At 41.7% G+C, this 14668-nt stretch overlaps 1 protein-coding gene across 1 annotated transcript in view; it reads left to right on the top strand.

Annotated features, from left to right (window-relative positions):
- CYB5A (cytochrome b5 type A) overlaps positions 1–14009 on the top strand; it is a 39036-nt gene extending 25027 nt beyond the window's left edge. Inside the window, exons 2-5 of the mRNA XM_017866128.1 lie at positions 3733–3861; positions 6288–6317; positions 11801–11835; positions 13643–14009. Coding sequence (XP_017721617.1) covers positions 3733–3861; positions 6288–6317; positions 11801–11835; positions 13643–13724 — 276 coding nt within the window. The 3' untranslated portion in view covers positions 13725–14009. The remainder of the gene's footprint in view (positions 1–3732; positions 3862–6287; positions 6318–11800; positions 11836–13642) is intronic.
- Positions 14010–14668: the final 659 nt, after the last annotated feature.

The following is a 14668-nucleotide window of genomic DNA, read 5'->3' as shown; positions in this document are numbered from 1 at the left end:
GCATATTAAAATTGCTGCATATATTTGCTAACAAGAGTGAGAAGACTTTGACAGGATTGACAAGTTTCAAAACATGATTTAGATTCAGTTTACTTGGCAAAGTGTCTCTCCATAATACATATATTTCAAGGAAAATATTAGATATTTCAAAAAGCCACCCTCATCTTTTACTGTATTATCAAGATGAGTTATTTTTTCCAAAATATCAATTTTTAGGATTTGATTTTCCTACTAATTATTAAGATAGACCTTTAGGATAGAGTGAAAATATTTTAGTGTCAGTTCGTTTATTCTAAGCTATGCTTTTTTCTTAGTTTTTTAAATCTTTAAAATTTTACATGTGTTACCAGAGAAACGAATATAATCCAAGATGTTTCTCTTTTTCTCTCTCTCTCTCTTTTTTTTTTTTTTTTGTTAGAAAATTGCCCCACAAATGGTTTAGGCAAGGTAAAAACCAGAGGTTGATAGGTAGATTCATACATACTTATCCCTTGTTCCTGTTCTTGGTCAAAAATTAAGGTGAGGAGTTACCCTGTTGTAATTCTGTTTCAGATTAAGACTGTCAAATTACCCCATGAAATCGAATGTTTATTTTCTCCATTTTAGCGCTTTAAAGATCAGAATTCTGTATCTAAAAACTTGTCTAAGTCTGCGATTCTTTACAAACGGCCAAGTCCATGCTTTTAACCTCACTTGAAGTCGTCCTCTGAACATTGGCTGTCCCTGGCAAACAGTGATTGACTCTGGGAGATTTGTCTCCACTGACGTATCCTTAACAGGAATCAAAAGTTATGGCAGCTCCTGGGTTAAGCAGTCCCCATGCGAGTAACGGCAGTCTGTGAGTTTACATAGCTGTGGGTGCCGCCTGCGTCATTTTGTATCTCACCATGTGGCTTCTCTCTACTCAGTAGGTGAGTGGAAGTGCCCAACCTTAGGCAGACTTTTCCAGAATCAACAAAACCATGTTTTTATTGCCGCAGCCTTGGAGAGGAATCCAGAAGCTTGAGGTTGGCTTTGAGGTAGCCATTCTGTCTGGCATGCATTCCCATGCCTGTTTAAGGTGGACTTTTAATCATCTAAATGGCCCCAGTAGAAGACATTTTAATAAATTGGGGGAATGCCTATACAATGTAACAGCATGTAGCCATGTCAGAGTCCCATTGAGGAAGAATACTTAGTGACTGACATGGTTTGTACATGTTCCCTCCAAACCTCTGTTGAAATGTGGCCTCCAGGATTGGAGGTGGCCGAGCAGGAATGTTTGGGTCATGGGGACAGATCCCTTATGAATGGCTTTGTGCCGTCCTCGCAGTAGTGAGTGACTTCTCACTTTGTTAGTTCAGGCAGAGTTGGTTGTTTGAAAGAGCCTGGGACCACCTCCTCTCTCGCCATGAGATGCGTGAGCTCCTCCGTGCCTTCCACTGTGCGTAAAAGCTTCCCGAGGCCTCACCAGAGGCTGAGCAGATGATGGTGCCATGCTCATGCAGGCTGCAGAACTAAGGGCCAAAGTAACCTCTTTTTTTTTGTAAATGATCCAGTCTCAGGTATTTCTTTGTAAATGATCCAGTCTCAGGTACTACGTTAGTACAAAACAGACTAACGTAGTGACACTGGAAAGTGTTTAATAAAAATGCTGGGTAATAGTTATTGAGCATGAATGATGTGCCAGATACATATATTAATACATTTCATCCTCAAAAACTGTATATGGATTTTCCCAAGTTCACAGAGTGAGTGGTAACCAGTAGGCACCCCTGCCTCCGTATCATGTATTACCTCCTTTTTAGTTTCTAAAACAATGCACAGGATAATGATCACAGTTTCTATCAAACATTATATACACATATGTGTGAGTGTATGTCCAGCTCTCTGGAGGCAAGATGATAGGTGATTTTAATGTTCTTCTTTGTACTTCCCAATTTTTCTGCAGCATAGATGGATAAACGTTATAAAAAGAAAAAACAAAAGAGTGGCTTTCCTTAGCACTAGGTATGTTTAGACAAAGTAGGAAGAGAAACGGTTTCAAAACAGAACAATGATCCACCTTCCTACAATGTTATGTGCCCTGATGTCTTCATTACTGAGAGAAATTAAGGACTGACCACAGTCAACTCTGCAAGGGAGACTGGTTTTTGTCCAGTTGTTGGACACTTGCAGGTGACTTGCCCAAGGTCAGGATGAATCTAAGATAACATTCAAGCTCAGTTAAAGAAGGTTTTTCTTTTTCTTTCTACAAAAGTACATATTTAGGATGCCTTGCCCAAGCTCCACTTCCTTTTTTATTACTCTGAGAGCTGCTTCCCTTGCCCGAGAATCTCTAGACCTCCTTACCTCTGTCCTGTGACTAAGCCCCACTTGTCAATCATCTTGGAGAAAAAATTTCCCTCCCTGCATCATGACCATCTTGGTTCACTAATTAAAGCAGCTGAAAGCATTAAAACTCCTTTATTCCACAAGACGCTCTTCCCGCCTCTCCCCAGTGCGGAGTCAAGCCCCTGCCTCCGTGCCTCCACTGTGTCCTGGCAGCACTGTGATCTGGTGAGAGCGTCTTCAGCAAGTTACTTGTTTTTTTCTTTTTTCCTACCAGAAAGTGAGTTCTGCAGAGGCAGAGACTTATCTGTCTGACAGGCTGTGCTGTCTGTGCATTGCTGGCACGGGCACGCAGGGTGCTTTCCAGAGGGAAGTGACACACACGTGCCTCTTGTGAATCGCCATCTCAGGCATGCCAGCTCTTGAGGCCACACTTAGACTAAGAAGTCAGAGTAGTCAGTCTCAGGTGCAGGAGTCAAGAAAAAATAGATTGGGTAGAGAATAAGAGCAATTTTGAGAGCCTTATGGAAAAACAAAACAGACATTACCAAAGGATGAAGGACACGAGCCTCATGCTTTTTCTAAGCTGTACGAATGACATGGGAAAGCAACATATGGTATTGGTGAAAGGTTCTTTCTTTCCTTCTTTCTCTCTTTTTTTTTTTTTTTTTTTTTTTTTTTTTTTTTTTTTTTTTTTTGAGACAGTCTCGCATTGTCAGCTAGGCTGGAATGCAGTGGCGCAATCTCAGCTCACTGCAACCTCTGCCTCCTGGATTCAAGGGATTCTTAAGACTCAGCCTCCTGAATAGCTGGGACTACAGGTGCCCGCCACCACGGCTGGCTAATTTTTGTATTTTTTGGTAGACAGGGTTTCGCCATGTTGGTCAGGTTGGTCTCAAACTCCTGAACTCAAGTGATCTGCCTGGGATTACAGGCGTGAGCTACTGTGCCCGGCCGGAAAAGGTTGTTTTTACATTTTTTTTTTTACTTCTATCTTTTTGACCGTCTGTTACCCAGGCTGGAGTACAGAGGTGCAGTCACTGTTCACTGAAGCCTCAGCCCCTTGAGCTTATGCCATCCTCCCACCTCGGCCTCTCATGTAGCTGGGACTGCAGGGGTGTGCCACCATGCCCGGCTAATTATTTTAAATTGTATTTTCTAGTACAGGGTTTCACAGTGTTGCCCAGGCTGGCCTTGAACTTGGGCCCAGGCAATGCTGCTGCCTAGGCTTATTGTACTTACATGATGGAAATTGAATATAAAGGCCTGTGTTGTTTTAATCCATGTTTATGTACAAGTTACAGTCTCCTGTTGTCATCTGTGTCTTCTGAAGCAGTCACCTGTTTGGTTAAATAAATTCTGGCCATTTTCTCTTAATTCATTTACCTGAAAAAAAATTTGTTCTCCCTCTCCTTTGAACAGCATCCTGGTGGGGAAGAAGTCTTAAGGGAACAAGCTGGAGGTGACGCGACTGAGAACTTTGAGGATGTCGGGCACTCTACAGATGCCAGGGAACTGTCCAAAACATACATCATTGGGGAGCTCCATCCGGTAAGTACATTTTGGGGGCCTTTTCTTATATGTATTTAAGGCTATCAGATGACCTTACCCAAGTCTGTAAGCTTGCAGGTATACACATTTCAAAAGGAGTAAAGCAAAACAACTCCTGATTTTAGGACACCATTTTGTCGCAAATAAATTGACCAAAATGTCTTTGCATTTCACTGTTGCTTTTTTTTTTTTTTTTTGAGACAGGTCTTACTCTGTCACCCAGGCGGGAGTGCAGTGGCACGATCATGGCTCACTGCAGCCTCAACCTCCTGGGCTCAAGCCGTCCTCCTGCCTCAGCCTCTTGGTAGCTGGGACTACAGGCACACACCACCACACCTGATAAATTTCATATTTTTTGTAGAGATGGGGTTTCACTGTGTTGCCCAGGCTGGTCTCAAACTCCTGGGCTCAAGCCATCTGCCCATCTCAGCCTCTCAAAGTGCCGGGATTACAGGCATGAGCCCCTGTGCCCAGCCTGGTTGCATTTTTTACTGGCACTTCGTTTTAGTCAGCATGCCGCACCCCACAGCCATGCCCGGGGAGTGGAGTGCTGCTCAGTCCTAGAAGTTCCGTGGGACGGCACCTTTTACAGGGTGGGAGAATCAACCCAGCATTGCTTTCTTTCCTTTTCTGACCGCAATATTTTTATTAAGAATCCCACTTCTACTTTCATCAGACCAAGGATATTTTAGTTCTAAAAAATGATTAAAAAAATATAAAAACAGAGCTATGTGAAATGAATGAATAAGCTCTGCCTTCTGTAGAACTAGTGCATTGTCCGTATTCCGCTTACTGTACCCCAGACCTTCGAGGATGTCAGCTCTGGACCAGTCCGTTGACCAACTTTTGGAAAACACTGGCTTAATTTGGCTTTTCTTTCTTTCTTTCTTTCTTTTTTTTTTTGAGATAGAGTCTCGCTCTGTTGCTCAGGCTGGAGTGCAATGGTGCAATCTCAGCTCACTGCAACCTCCACCTCCCGGGTCCAGGCAATTCTCCTGCCTCAGCCTCCCAAGTAGCTGGGATTACAGGCTCCTGCCACTGTGCCTGGCCAATTTTTTTGTATTTTTAATAGAGACAGGGTTTCACTATATTGGCCAAGTTGGGCTCGAACTCCTGACCTCAGGTAATCCACCCACCTCGGCCTCCCAAAGTGCTGGGATTACAGGTGTGAGTCACCGCGCCTGGCCCTAATTTGGCTTTTCTATGAACAAGGATGGGATCAGGCATGTTGGGCTGTGTTATGATTTTAGACCCTTCTGTGGCAGTTGTAAATGACCATGTTAAATGTCACTAGTCTATCAACCTAAGTTGTCAGGAAAATCGCTGAAAACTTGGAAAGAAGTCTCCAAGCGCTCTGAGCATCTGGAGTGGATCCCAGGGCCGCACACACAGCTGCCCTGTCCACCTCTGGGAGTGCCTGGCTCCGTCCTGCCTTCCCACTTGTGCATGGTGAGCAGCCCACCAGAAGGGGACAGAGGCCTGCTAGGAGCCAGTTCTGCTCTCTTAGAAAAAAATGGAAAGGCAAATAGCCTCATTCCAAGTGAGCAAACTGAGAAACTCTTAGAAATATAGGAAAAGCCTTATCATATACCACTGATGCTTCCTGTAATGACTGTGAATGAAGGAAAGGTTACATTAGGTTCTTTGTAGAAGGCTCGAAAGTAGGAAATCCATTTGAGAACAGCTTCATTGAGTGGGGAGGTTCGTTTGATTTTGTTTTTGGTGGTAGGGGAGATGTACTTTGAGGGAGGAAACTTCATTTATCTGACAAGTTTATTTGCCCCTATATTTTCATCCCATACTTCACAAAGGCTAAGTTGTTTTGAGGTCAGCAGGGAGGCCTGCCCTTACACGTGCCTGATCGCATCCTTGTTTCCAACTGTGGGTTAGGTTTCAGGCTCTGACTGTGGCATTTCTACTTCATCTGCCCCTGGGCTTCCCCTGGCCAGCCTTTAAACACACTGTCTTTTTGACAACTTCAGCCTGAAGTTGAAATAGTTTATGACTCTAAACCTGGGAGATGGCAGGGCTTAACTGAAGAGGTCACACACATAAGAGACACATGCACAATCTCAAATGGAATTTGAGAGTACAGAAGGGAAGAATTAGTCTTCAGCTGCTCCTAAATTACATATCACAATCTGAGTCTAATAAAGGTGTGTGCACATCAACATGTGCAGAGGACTGTCATGGCTGCCGTTCTAAACTTCGGAACTCTAGATAGAAAATATCTCTTGGCACTTAATCTGCTACTAATTTTTGCTGTTAAATCAGATGGATCAAACTTTGTGTTTAATAGCTAAATGTTGAATCTGAAATGGTAATTACTGAGTTGTAATTAAAAAAAAATCTCAAAGTCAACATTTTGGAAGTGGTACTTTTGTAGATTTTTAAATTCCATCATATGCCTTATTTTTTCCTTGCAGGATGACAGAGCAAAGTTAAACAAGCCTCCGGTGAGTGTGACCATCTCTAATGTCTCTGGATGTTCTCATTGTATTTAATACTTGTCAAACTGAAGGCAGAGGTGTTTTATTTACCTGACTGAGGCCAGCACAGGTCTTTCTAGATAAATGAATATGTAACCTACTGGCTCAGCAAATATTTTTTATTTATGGAAACCTGTCAGTATGATTTGTTAGGATGGCTTGTGTGTAATTTTTTTAAGGCTGTCAATACTTAAACTACTTTCTTCGTCATAATTATCAATATATACCCTTTGAAGAGCTACGTTTTGTAGTAGCACTGTGCTTGTGATCTCACAGATTTGACACAAGCCTTATTTTCAGAGAACTTAAAATCTGGATGGACAGTGGTTTTATTACTTAAATCTTTAAGGGTACATCTCATGTCTTCTTCATCTGTAAGTCTCTTGGACATAGTAGGTGGTCATAAATATTTGTCAGGTGAATTTAATGAAATTAAATAGTACCCTTTTGACTTACTTTTCCTTGGGAAAGGAAAATAACTCTGGCAATACTAGTTTTATGATATGATTCACTAGCCTTTCTCTTTCAACTGACCGTCTCACTGATATTTGAAGATAAATGTAGGGTGACAATGGAAGAGCACAGCCTAAGTTCCTGAAAAGTACAAGTAGGCAAAGTAGTTTCTAGTGTCTAATTAAAGGACTACGGGGGAAAGTTTTGCTTAAAACACACGACAAAAAAGAAAGTATAATTTTTTGTTTTAGTGTAAATTTTTGGTTTTATTAGAGAAAGTGCAACAACAAGACCCCACTGAGCTTGTGTCAAGAACTGGTGGGCTGATTTTTTGAGTTGTTGCTGCCAAGACATCGTCTTTAATCTACAAAAGGATCAAAGCAGTTAATCCAATAATATAAGCTTAAAGGCCACATTTACCTCAACATCCCTGATAGTACAATAAAAGTCTTGTGTAATGCTGTTTAGTACAAAGCAATTTTATTTGTATATTCTCTCCTTATTCAAGAAAGACTCAAGTTCAATGTTAATGATATGAGTACTTCCAGAAGATAAAAAATTGACTTCAGAATTTGAATGGCCTCTGTGACAATTGCTCAGAACCCTTGCTGTGAGTTTATTTGACGTTAGCACCTTTTTTGAGGCTACTTTTTGGACAGCTGAAATTCTGTGATGCATGAAGTTTTTCCTTTTGCTCTGAAGTCTTTTAAGGGAAGAATGTATATTTTTTTATCATGCATTCAGCATGGTAATCATTTTGGTATAAGTCATTTAGCTATAGCAAAACAAAGGTTTAAGATTCATTAGATGAACTTAGATGGCCGCAGGGCCAGCCGCTTCCCTAACCATAAAGATTACAAGCAGAAAACACTTGTAGGTGTAAGACTATACCCATGTCTCCCGCCATTACTGCTTTCAGTTTGAAGGACAAAGCCTTTCCTTCTTTATTTGCTTTTAGAACACATGTATTACAACCTATACTGTTGAATTAGTTGCCCGTTACTATTTATTGTTCTTATTTTCTATTTTAAAGTGGCCATTACTTTGATACTGAGAATATTTTGGGAACAGAGCAAGTTTATGGGGTAAATTCCGGGGCTTTAGCTTTTAGCATCAAAGAAAGCTCTCCTGACAACACTGAGTGACAGCCCTTTGTGTGTTAAGACGTGGTTTACTTCATTCCAGCATTAGCAGTTGATATTTGATCAGCTTGTTAGGTGTGGAAGGTCTCACTGAAGTTTGAGAATCACACTAACTTTTTAAAGTAGATTTTTGTTTGTTTGCTTGCTTGCTTGTTTTTTTTGTTTGTTTGTTTTTTGTTTTTTGTTTTTTGTTTTTTGTTTTGAGACAGAGTTTCACTCTTTTCGCCCAGGCTGGAGTGCAATGGTGTGATCTCAGCTCACCGCAACCTCCGCCTCCTGGGTTCAAGCGATTCTCCTGCCTCAGCCTCTCGAGTAGCTGGGATTACAGGCATGCACCACCATGCCTGGCTAATTTTTGTATTTTTAGTAGAGACGGGTTTCTCCATGTTGGTTCGGCTGGTCTTGAACTCCCAACCTCAGGTGATCCACCCGCCTCGGCCTCCCAAAGTGCTGGGATTACAGGTGTGAGCCACTGCGCCCGGCTGCTTGCTTATTTTTGAGACGGAGTTTTGCTCTTGTCACCCAGGCTGGAGTGCAATGGCGTGATCTCGGCTCACTGCAACCTCCACCTGCTGGGTTCAAGCAATTCTCCTGCCTCAGCCTTCCAAGTAGCTGGAATTATAGATGCCTGCCACCATGCCTAGCTAATTTTTTATATTTTTAGTAGAGATGGGGTTTCACCATGTTGGCCAGGCTGGTCTTGAACTCCTGACCTCAGGCATTCACCCACTTCAGCCTCCCAAAGTGCTGGGATTACAGGTGTGAGCCATGACACCCAGCCTAAAGTAGACGTTTTAATCTCTTCAGAGATTTTTACGGATTAACTAACTTCTGAGTATTTTTTTTTAAACAACTCTTCTTTATTGTGACTTTGCTTCAGTGAGAGCAGAACTGGAAGAATGTGGGACAAGAGCTTGCTGGCCTTTTTGAGAGGCCATAAGCAGATGAAACGAAAGGAAATACATGAGCACTTTTCTGGATTTATCTTTCTTGTGCTTTTGGTTTAGCAGAAGTAAAGAGTGTCCTTAGGTATTTCTTTTGTCATGTGTCTGTATAACCCATCCACCTATCTCCGAGAGGTTGAAGAATGTACACTGTGGTCTGAATTTTTGAAATGTTGTCTGCTTAAAATATCTAGTTGAATAGTGAAATAAAATGCAGTAAAGATTATTAGCTTGAACTTGCCCTAAGGAAAGCATCATGTTAAGTTACCAGATTAAGATGTTTGTAGACTTAGAAAGCATGCATTTTAATCGAACATAAATGTTTCTATCACATTTGCTTACATAGAGAATATTAGTCGTAGCAATACCCTTTCTTGGTTATAGTTTTTAAAGCATTCTGATAGAAATTGTTTGGTCCTCACAGTATCTCCATGTTAGACCTGCCAAGGGAGGTGAGTACATTGCAGTTGGGAAGTGTTAAGCACCCGACTCACAGACATGCTCCAGAACCATCCAGCACCCATCTCAGGCTGGTCAGTTGCAGTCCCTTAAGCTTCTTCTCTAGGTTCTGGGCTTGCCGTGTTAGACATCACTCTGTCAGTATCTGAAGAGAGAGGCTTCCAACTAAAGAGTGGGTTATGTTAGATGAACTTATAAATGAGATGACTGTGATGCACAAAAGCTTGTTGGGCTTTGCATGCTTTTCATAATTTATGGAGCTTATAATTTACACGGATTCACATGACTTTCATAAGTCATTATCCATGACATACTTGTTTTATTTTTTTGAGACGGGATCTCACTCTGTTGCCCAGGCTGGAATGCAGTGGCATGGATCTCGACTCACTGCAACATCCACCTCCCGGGGTCAAGCAATCCTCCCACCTCAGCCTCCCGAGTAGCTGGACCATAGACACAGCACAGTGCCCAGCTAATTTTTGTATTTGGGTTTCGCCATGTTGCCCAGACTGGTGTTGAACTGCTGGACTCAAGCAACCCACCAGTCTCGGCCTCCCAAAGTGCTGGGATTACAGGCATGCGCTGCCACACCCAGATTTGACACACTGATTTGATTGTTAACCTCTTTTTACTGAAGTTGAACCCTCAAAGTCATGGAGTGAACAGGTGGCAGAGCCAATCATAAAAACCATCGTCTTTCTCCTTGTTCATTGCTGACATACTTTGATAGTCACATCCCTAAACCCAAGTGAGGCCCTCAGAACATTGACCACTAAAGACCAATTACTTTTTCATCAAAGTGCGAAGTGGTAATTCAAACTTCCTCTAACTGTCAAGCATCCTGGGCTACAGAGCCAAGAAGATAATCAACAATCAAAAGATGATAGGATTATTTCAGGTTCCCCTCTTTAGAATTCGTGGCTGTTGCTGGTGTTGCTGGTGCGAGAGTAGTGTTTTAACCTTAGCGCTCACCCATGGTAACCACGAAGGCAGCAGGAGGGCAGGTGGGAGGTTCCAGAGTTGTCAGCAGTTGGTGAAATGCCTGTGCTCATTTTAACAATGCCATGGATGTTTGTGTTTGCCTTCATTGGTTGTTTGAAGCTTAACTTTCTAGTTTGACAATCATATTTTACCTTCAGTGATTCTTTTGTTTCAGAACTGATTGTGTCCTCTAATAGCTAACTAACATTTTTGTATATTTTGATTATTTCTAGTAAGCTTTGTTAATTTTATTCATATATACAAAATTTGGAAAATCCTCTTGCCGTAGTTATGAATACGTTTTATAGATGCTAAGATTTTAAAATTGCTGGAATAGATAATACATTTGCAATTTTTTTTTTTAAATGACTTACCTTTTTTTCCCCCTACTGTGTCAGGAACCTTAAAGGCAATGTTTCAAGGTTGGTGGGTCTCATAACTGCTTTGCTTGCGTTTCCCTGAAAGGCGTCTGTCTTTTCACGGGCGTTTCTCTAACGTGCTTTGCAGAGTGATGCTTTGCCTTACTGCAGGCCGCTGATTGTTTTGCTAATGCTTTTTTATCTGTGCTTTGGGAAACTGCAGATCTGAAGCTGTCTTATTTATGGCAACTTCTGTTTGAGGCACTAATGCTTATATTGGTGTGGAACATCAAAAGAATGCTTCTTAACCCATTCTCAAGCCCCAAAAAGTTTATATTTCACTAGACCTTAGCTTTTCCGCTGTGTGGAGAAAAGGATCATTATCCATTCACTTTAGTGCTAGCCGTTCAAAGGAGCGGCTCCCAGAAAGCCCTGGAGGATAAAAACAGGGCTTTCTTATTTGGGGATTTGCTGTTAGGCTGACAGTGACCAGCTGGTGACAAGTGTGACGCCAGCAGAGCAGTCCTGTGAGGCTGGTTTGGTGTCTTGCTGGTACCGTCTGGTGAGAATTAAAGCAGCACCCCGGAAAAGTTGGCCTAGAGTGTAGAATTTAAAATGGCCGTTCTTTTTGGTTCACATGTATTTAATGTAATATAGGTACACTTTTTTTACATCCGTCAGATTTGAATAAAATAACTGATTTTTTTTATTGAACATTGTGTTGTTCATGCTTTTGAAGAATTAAACTGCTTTTTCTAAAGGTGACATGGGATTAGGTGTATGTGAACATGAATGTCTCTTTTCAGTTTCTGCATTAAAGTATTTAGATGCCTAGCGTGTGCAAGATATTTTATGTAGCATACTGATTTTGAATGTTTTTAAATTATTGAGGTTATGTCCTTAAGTAAATATAGATGATGATTAAAATGTTTTATTCTGGAAAAAAACAAAGTGAGGCATTTTAGTGAAAAGTTTATAATTTTCCTTTTTGACATCTTCTGAAGAATGCATTTCATAAAATATTGTGTTCTTATTTTCAGACAGGATTTGAGTCAATGGAATAAGTTCAGCATTCCCTTGAACTTACTTTACTTTTTCCTCTCGTGTTTCAGGAAACTCTTATCACTACTGTTGATTCTAGTTCCAGGTATGTGGGAGCTTTCTTTTAAAGCAGTGGTGGATGGGAAGGCTCATGGGTCCAGGTTGGATAAGGTGCGTCCCCCACCTGCTGGGTTCCTGGGCCTGACACTGTGCTGTCTCTGCAATTTTCCACTGAAGGCCAGACTGTTCAGAGCGCTCAGCCCCAAGCTTTCAGGCAGGGGACAGTGAACACCATCCACAGCCACGTGATCTCACCACGTGATCTCACTGGCTGGCTGCATCCACCCCAAGGAACAAACAGAACAATTGCATTTCCTTTTCCCCCAGGGCAGCATCTTAGGCGGCCAGTCCCACAGCACCTCCCTGGCTCATCCAGGCAGACATTCCATTTGCTTCCTTTCAATCCATGTCTGTTTCTTAAACTCTAGTGATTACATTTCCCTAAGCACGGGTCAGTTTTCCTTTGTCATTTTTGTTAGCTTTAAAGTTGAAGCTGGTAATCTGCGTGTAGCATGACTCAATTGTTCTAGGCACCAGATTTGTTTATGAGAGTCCAAGTGCATATTCACATTTATGGCAGCTCTACCATATTGACTTCCGCAATAGCCACTTTTTTGGACCCAAGCTCAAAACCACACATTTGTATTTCATCCTGTCAAATTTAACTGCCTCAGTCTGTTGGTGTTTTGAAATATTCCCTGCCCTCAGGCAGTATTTCACCCTACTCTTCATTAACAAGCCAGTTTCTTTCTAAAGTGAAATTGAAAAACCCCACCAAACCCCACTAAGACAAAAGTTATGCTTGTAATTCTTATGAAAGTGACACTTGTAATCCTTATGAAACGGTTGTACTTACAATCCCTATGAAACACATATGTAGACCTAGTCTGTTTCTGAAGCCTACACATTAATTTCCATTTTCTAAGAAATCAAGTCAAAGATCGAAATCTAAAGATTCAAATCTAATTTAAAGATTCAGTTAGAAATTATAGCTCATCCCTCCTTTGTCTCTGATTTGATTTGTAATCTGTAAAATTTACAGATCGAACTTCTATGCATCAGGACTGTAAATTAGGCGTTTTTTTGGTGGGGGCGTGAATATAGACCTGTGGACCACACACGAAGTAGTTTGGCCATTCCGTTTCTTAACCCTTTAAATCCACTTCAGCACAGGTTGCAAAGATTCAATTTTCCAAACCTAAGCTTAAAGCTGTGATGTTAATGGCAGCCTTAATAATCACAGGGCCCATACTCTTCAACTTTACAGCTGGTGGGGCATTCATTTTTTGGTTTGTTTATTTTTGTTGGTTTATTTTTGTTAGTTTGTTTTTGAGACAGAGTCTCGCTCTATAGCCCAGGCTGGAATGCAATGGGGTCATCTCGGCTCACTGCAACCTCTGCCTCCCAGGTTCAAGCGATTCTCCTGCCCCAGCCTCCTCCCCAGTAGCTGAGATTACAAATTAGCTACTGCCACCACACCCAGCTAATTTTTATATTGTTTGGTAGAGGGTTTTACCATGTTGGCCAGGCTAGTCCCGAACTCCTGACCTCAAGTGATCTGTCCTCCTTGGCCTCCCAAAGTGCTGGGATTACAGGCATGAGCCACCGCTCCCGGCCAAGTGGGGCATGAGTTTTCTCATAAAGCCAGTAGGGCAGAGTGATTCCTACCCTACATATAGCAGGGCATGCATTACACTCATGTCACTTTTAGCAAATCCAGGTTGCCTTCTCAGCAAAATTGGTTACAGAGTTAAGAAAAACATGCCCTGGTAATTTTCTGTTAGAAAAGGCAAAGATTTTGAGTTCACCACAGTGCACATGATGTCGCATCATTGCTTTTTGTGTCTTTCTAGTTGGTGGACCAACTGGGTGATCCCTGCCATCTCTGCGGTGGCCGTCGCTTTCATGTATCGCCTATACATGGCAGAAGACTGAACACCTCCTCAGAAGCCAGCACAGGAAAAGCCTGCTTTGGACACAGGAGAAAAGAAGCCATTGCTAACTACTTCAGCTGACAGAAACCTTCACTTGAAAGCAATGATTTTAATATATCTCTTTCTCTTTCTTCTGACATTAGAAACAAAACAAAAGAACCGTCCTTTCTGCGCTCACATTTTCGAGTGTTCCTTTTATTCATCTACTTTATTTTGATGTTTCCTTAATCTGTAATTTACTTATTGTAAGCATGATCTTGTAAAAATATATCTGGCTTTTAAAGTATGCACTGTGTTTGCCTGTTTGGTGTATAATTGTCTTTAATGTTTAGAATCTGATTATTTAGAGGAATCCTTCAATGTGTTACTCATTCAGATCCAGGGAGGCCATAGGACTTGCGCGGGGGAAATAGGTTTGAGTGTCTCCTTTCACATCGTCACATCTCATTGAGTAACCATGTATTGTATGCTTCTGATGTAGTTTCTGTTTTCAAGGAAATTAAGAAAGGCCAGAAATTATAGTTGAAGGATTTCTAATAATTGTTCTACTTGAAATAGATCTTAAAAAGAAAGTAGTGGCCGGGCATCGTGGCTCACACCTGTTATCCCAGCACTTTGGGAGGCCAAGATGGGTAGATCACTTGAGGTCAGGAGTTCAAGATCAGCCTGACCAACATGGTGGAAACCCTGTCTCTACTAAAAATACAAAATTAGCAGGGCACGGTGGTGCATGCCTGTAATCCCAGCTGCTTGGGAGGCTGAGGCAGGAGAATTGCTTGAACCCAGGAGGCTGAGGTTATAGTGAGCCGACATCACACCATTGCACTCCAGCAGGGCAACAAGAGCAAAACTCCATCTCAAAAAAAAAAAGGGAAAAGAGAAAGTAGCCTACAGGGCCTATGAAAGAGACTTCTTATCCTCACTGATTGAAAACATCAGCAACTT

The sequence above is a fragment of the Rhinopithecus bieti genome, unplaced genomic scaffold (genome assembly GCF_001698545.2).
Source record: "Rhinopithecus bieti isolate Rb0 unplaced genomic scaffold, ASM169854v2 scaffold_84002, whole genome shotgun sequence".
Taxonomy (NCBI): domain Eukaryota; kingdom Metazoa; phylum Chordata; class Mammalia; order Primates; family Cercopithecidae; genus Rhinopithecus; species Rhinopithecus bieti.
This window is presented reverse-complemented; position numbering and strand designations above follow the sequence as displayed.